We start from the raw sequence: 6,000 nt of genomic DNA on the forward strand, positions 1-6,000 counted from the left end.
CAGAGCTGAGCTTTCTTCACATTTTCTTTCAAACCATAGATAGACTTTATAGTTTTGAGAAGAATTCTTAGATCTTTGATAAACTTAAGATCTAGAATTAGTTATCCTTCTTCTTGTTACTGTTTTCTTTGCATCCCACCAAATTAGGTTGCATCAGTTGGTATTAGAGCGCTAGTTGCGTTCCATGGCTCCAGTCACAAGAGGAAAGGGCAACCGCATGCAAGTTTGCACGACGTGTACGCCCGGGAGGAATCAGTTCGTGGAGAACAAGAGGCGACACAGTGGCAGCACGTGGAGAAGCAATTGAGGCTATGAGGGATCAGATTGAAGCCCTCACTACCCAATTATCCAACACACGTGTTCACAACGGGCGTCGTCATTGACCGCCACCGCACGCATCGGAGGAGGAAGATGAAGACGACTATGGGTATGTATCCGAGAACCCTTTTGTGGAGTGCCAAACGTAGGGATGTCGACCCCCTGTGTAAGCTCACGCTAATCGGTGAGAGAGCGGACTCAAACTCGATGTTCTAGAATTTCAAGGGGGTCTTCAACCTGAAGAATTTTTGGATTGGGTGGCGGCAATTAGAGAGGTTCTCGACTTCAAGGGGGTGCCTGAAGATCGGCGAGTTTCTTTGGTCGCATCCAAGTTCCAGGGTAGCAGTTGAAACAGTCTAGGGTGCGGCAAGGCAAGAGGAAGATCGATATTTGGGAGAAATTGTTGAAGCACATGCGGCCCGCCTTTTTGCCCCACAACTACACCCGAACCATGTACCAACGGCTACAGAATTGGAGTCAAGGTTTGAAGTCTGTGGATGAGTACACGGAAGAGTTCTACAAACTATTGACACAAGTAGATCTATACGAATCGGACGATCAACTAGTGTCTCGGTATATTGGAGGTTTGCGACAACAAATCCAAGATTCATTGAATCTCTTTGACTCTGCCAATGTTTCGGAGGCCTACCAAAGGGCGTTGCTACTTGAGAAGATGTTGACACGAGGTCCCTTAGGCATGTTTGGTCATGGAAATAGTGGGAGCTACAACCGATCGTGTGGTCCGTTCACAACTTGGGGTACCACTCAACTAGCCGGCCAAAATAGAGTCCCCATAACCGTGGGCAATCAAGCCAAATCAGGGCTGCTACCGGTCCCAAGTGCTTTTGATGTCGTGAACCGGGCCACCGGATGACAGATTGTTGCAAGGAAGAGAAGTATGGTAAGGGCCTATTTGTTGACTCGGGGGAAGCCTTAGATGAGCAAGGCGATGGAGAAGAACAAGAGGCAATTTATGACCGCGACGGAGAGGTTGATGAGGAGTTTGTCAATGGGGATCATGGTCCTCTCTTGATGGTTAGGAGGGTGTGCTTTACACGCCAGAAAGCGGAAGGTGAGGATGAGCAGCGCCACAATCTTTTTCACTCAACATGCATTATTGGGGCAAGGTCTGCAAACTCATTATTGATTCGGGTTGTTGCGAAAACGTCATGGCGGAAGACGTAGTACGAAAGTTGGCTCTAGAGATGGAGCAACACCCCACCTCCTACAGTTTGGAGTGGATCAAAAAGGGCATCGAGGTAATAGTATCTAAGCGTTTCCTTGTATCTTTTTCAATTGGGTCCAAATACAAGGATAAGGCATGGTGTGATGTGGTGGCCATGGATGCATGCCACTTGTTGTTAGGGAGACCGTGGCAATATGACTGGAGTGCTCACCATGATGGAAGAAAGAACACATATAGCTTCATGGTAGACAACGTGAAACTGACACTCCTACCAAGCTTGGGGGACGGACCTAAACCCGCAAAGGGGGCAGGCCACTCTCAATCCCTCTTGACAAAGCGGGAATTTATCACCGAGATGTTGGCATCGAAGGTTGTGTATGTGTTGTTGGGCAAGGAGGACGACACCTTGGAAGCGGTGCCAGAAGCGGCCAAGGGATTAGTGGAAGAGTTTGCCGATGTGTTTCCAGTGGAGTTACCCGAAGAGCTTCCCCCTCTTCGTGACATTCAACATCAAATTGACTTAGTGCCCAGTCTACCTAATCGACCACACTACCACATGAGCCCCAAAGAACATGAAGAATTGAGGCGACAAGTGGAGGGGTTATTGGCCAAGGGGCATATTCGAGAGAGTTTGAGTCCATGTGCAATACTAGCTTTGCTCACTCCCAAGAAGGATGGCACATAGAGGATGTGCGTGGATAGTCGAGCCATCAACAAGATCACTATGAGGTACAGATTTCCTATTCCTCGGTTGGATGATTTGTTGGATCAGTTGGGCAGGGCAACAATATTTACAAAACTTGACCTAAAGAGTAGGTATCATCAAATTTGGGTGCGGCCAAGTGATGAATGGAAGACGGTGTTTAAGATGCATGAGGGACTCTATGAATGGTTGGTAATGCCATTCGGGCTATCTAATGCTCCTATCACCTTCATGTGGGTAATGAATCAAGCATTTTGGCCTTTCATTGGGAAGTTCATAGTGGTATACTTTGATGACATCCTCATCAATAGCCCTGATAGAGAGACACACCTTCAACACGTGAGGGAAGTACTTCTTGTGTTACGGAAGGAGAAGTTCTTCGCATCGCCCGCAAAGTATTCATTCATGACAGATTCAGTTCTTTTCCTTGGCTATGTGGTGTCCAAGGACGGATTGGCGGTGGATGAGTCAAAGGTGGTAGCTGTTAGGGATTGGCCCATCCCCACTACACTACACGAGGTTAGAGGCTTCCATGGGTTGGTTTCATTTTATAGGCATTTCATCCATGACTTTAGCACCATCATGGCACCTGTCATGGAGTGCATGAACGTGGGAAGGTTCTCTTGGAGTGAGGCGGCTACAGAAGCCTTCGAGTTGATCAAAGTCAAGTGGATGATGGCCCCATTGCTTGTTCTCCCAAATTTTGAGTTGCCATTTGAGTTGCATTGTGACGCTTCCAAGGTCGGCATTGGAGCGGTGCTAAGTCAAGGGGGGAAACCGGTGGCATTCTTTACCAAAAATTTGAGTGGTTCAAGGCTCAACTATAGCACCTATGATGTGGACTTTTATGCATTGGTGCAATCATTAAGGCATTGAAGCTTTTACCTAGCCTACAATGACTTTATCTTATACTCGGACCATGAGGCTTTGAAGCACCTCAATAGTCAAGATAAACTCTCCTCTCAGCATGTGAAGTGGGCTGTGTATGTACAACAATTTTCCTTCACCATTAAGCACAAGTCGGGAGCTTTGAACAAGGTCACCGACGCCCTTAGATGGAAGTCGACACTCTTGACCACCATGAAAAGTGAGGTACTTGGTTTTGAATTCTTAAAAGATTATTTATCTACTAATCCTCTCTTTGGTCCTATTGTTGGTGATGTATCCTTGGGGATGTATCCTTGGGAGTGAGGGGAGACTTTGGGCTGCATAATGGGTTCCTATTCAAGGGTACTCAATTATGCATCCCTAACTGCAGCCTACGGTTGAAGATTATCCAAGAGCGCCATAATGAAGGACACATGGGGTGAGACAAAACGATTCAACTAGTGGTGGAACAGTTTTATTGGCTGAGCATGAGGAAGGAGGTGGAGAAGTTTGTGCGATGTTGCAGGGTGTGCCAAGTATCCAAGGGACGGCTACTAATGCCGGATTATATATGCCGCTTCCCATTCCGGAGGGCCCATGGCCCAACGTGAGCATGGACTTCGTGTTGGGTTTACCTCGAACCCAAAAGGGTAAAGATTCCATCTTTGTAGTAGTTGATCGATTCTCTAAGATGGTTCATTTCATTGCATGTAAGAAGACCGTCGATGCCGTGAGTGTGGCACAATTGTACTTCAGAGAGGTCTATCGACTCCATGGCTTACCATTGTCCATAGTCTCAGATCACGACACGCGATTCCTTAGCCACTTTTGGCACTGCTTGTGGCAACTGTCTCACATGAGGCTCCATTTTAGTAGCACCTATCATCCGAAGACCGACGGGCAAACGGAGGTCGTCAATCGGTCCTTGAGGGCATTGCTTCGGAGCTTGGTGGGGGTGAACCTTAAGTCATGGGATCAACAGTTGTACCAAGGCGAGTTCACCTACAATCGGTCAACTAATCGGAGCACCGGCCTTAGTCTATTTACCATCATCTATGGAAGTAATCCTCATGCATGGCTGAATTTAGCGCCTCTCCTCGATTTGAAGAGAACACACACCAAAGCGGTAGATCTTATTGCCCAAATACAAGCGGGCCACAAGCTGACCATCAAGAATCTGCAGGAGTCGATGGCAAAGTACAAAGCGGATGCGTACAAGAAGCAATGTGCCCTAGAGTTTGAAGAGAGTGACTTTGTGTGGGCAGTCCTAACCAAGGGTAGATTTCCTGTTGGGGAGTACAATAAGCTGGCGGCCAGCAAGATTGGTCTAGTAGAAATTGTGAAGAAGATCAACCCCAATGCTTATCAGTTGAAATTTGTTCATGCAACTAATAAAAATGTAAGGCAAATCTGGTAATGATATGAAGATCTTAAAGTGAAGCCTGAAGCAGCAACCATGCAAATCCTGCATTCTGGGAACAAGCTCATTATAAAAGTAATAATCGCGTAAGTCTAATGACTTAGTAAGTAAACCTCACGTTAGGGCATGACATGAGCTCATTATTATTAAACAGAAATAAACCTGCAATTTTTGGTAAACATTTAAAAGAGGTGTTGTCTCATGTTGGGTTTTGATTTGTCAAATTCAGTGACAAAATACATTCATCTGCAATCCCGTTTGCAGTGCATACATACAAGATGTTGTTTCAAGAGAAGACCTAAAAGATGTGGTTAAGCTTAACCAATCATAATAGAAGACCTATATGATGTTGTTAAGTTTAATCAAATCGGAATTCTTTAATTAGAGATAAAATTGGATTTGATTAAATTTTGATCCTGCACATGTCTCAGTATTTGGACATTAACTTTCGGTTCAAGAATCCGATTGTGGTGAAACCAGTGGCAATAGAAAGCTAACACAAAATTATACAAATCTTTGTGAAATAATATTTTCATAATTCGGAAGTTAGCTACGTCAAAATCGTCCCACAAGATAAGGACAAAAATCTGGATGAATCCTATTCCAACTAGAACTAGTTTTTCTTCCCATTTCAAGTAGTACTTGGTTTTCTTGTAGTCTATATATAGAGAGCTGTTATGCACAAAATTGTAAGGAATTCCACGTAAGAATTCCATGTTCTAAGAGAGCGTTTAAGATATTGAGCGTTAGAGTTAGTCTCTTTTGGAGTTAAAGGTTGTGTTTTCATCACAGATCACAAACAACCAAAGTCTATCGGAGTTCTGGTAAAGGAGATCAGATAGAAGGATTGTGCCAGATGTTTTGAAATGGGCTACTGTGGTAGAAGTCAAGTGGGTTGCTTGTCTTATACAAGAGAGTGTCAACTTCAAAGGTTTTATAAGTGTGAACTTCTTGTAATCCTTATTCGTTTGCTGATTTAGTTGATTTCCTAGGTTTGGCTGCCCCGGAGTGGTTTTATATTTTAGAGAGTTCTTTAAATGGTTTCCTCTTCGTAACCAAAATATTTGTGTCTCTGTGATTTATTGTTTTACATATTTTTGTTGTATGATTGTTTAATTTTTAATTCCGCGTATTGTTTGCATACACCTAGTCAACCCCCTTGTAGGTGTCGTTTGGAGTCATATATAGGTTTTTCTAATACACCATGAAAATATCGTTTGGTTTGATAAAGGGTGGTGTACGGGAGGTGGCAATCACCTAAGTGTTTTAATGCAGAAAAACTAATGCTTTATAGGTCGTAACTATCATGTATGGTCTACCCAAGATATTACCCATTCTTAGCAGGGTTGGTGCTGTCCCGAGGGACCTGTAATACAATACCGGTGCCCCAGATATTGTACGCTACCGTCCATAATACTAGCAGCCCAACTGAGTCCGATCTCGGCTGGCCCACACTACTCATGATGTACATCCTATAGTGACCGCCCGTTAAGGTTGCCCTGGTCA

At 44.5% G+C, this 6,000-nt stretch overlaps 1 protein-coding gene across 1 annotated transcript; it reads left to right on the forward strand.

Annotated features, from left to right (window-relative positions):
- Window positions 1–1,523: 1,523 nt before the first annotated feature.
- Window positions 1,524–2,189, forward strand: LOC132169560 (uncharacterized). Its single transcript, XM_059580580.2, has one exon. It carries the CDS (start codon window positions 1,524–1,526, stop codon window positions 2,187–2,189), a length of 666 nt encoding a protein of 221 aa, XP_059436563.2.
- Window positions 2,190–6,000: the final 3,811 nt, after the last annotated feature.

The sequence above is a fragment of the Corylus avellana genome, chromosome 1, assembly GCF_965113065.1.
Source record: "Corylus avellana chromosome 1, dhCorAvel1.hap1.2, whole genome shotgun sequence".
NCBI lineage: Eukaryota > Viridiplantae > Streptophyta > Magnoliopsida > Fagales > Betulaceae > Corylus > Corylus avellana.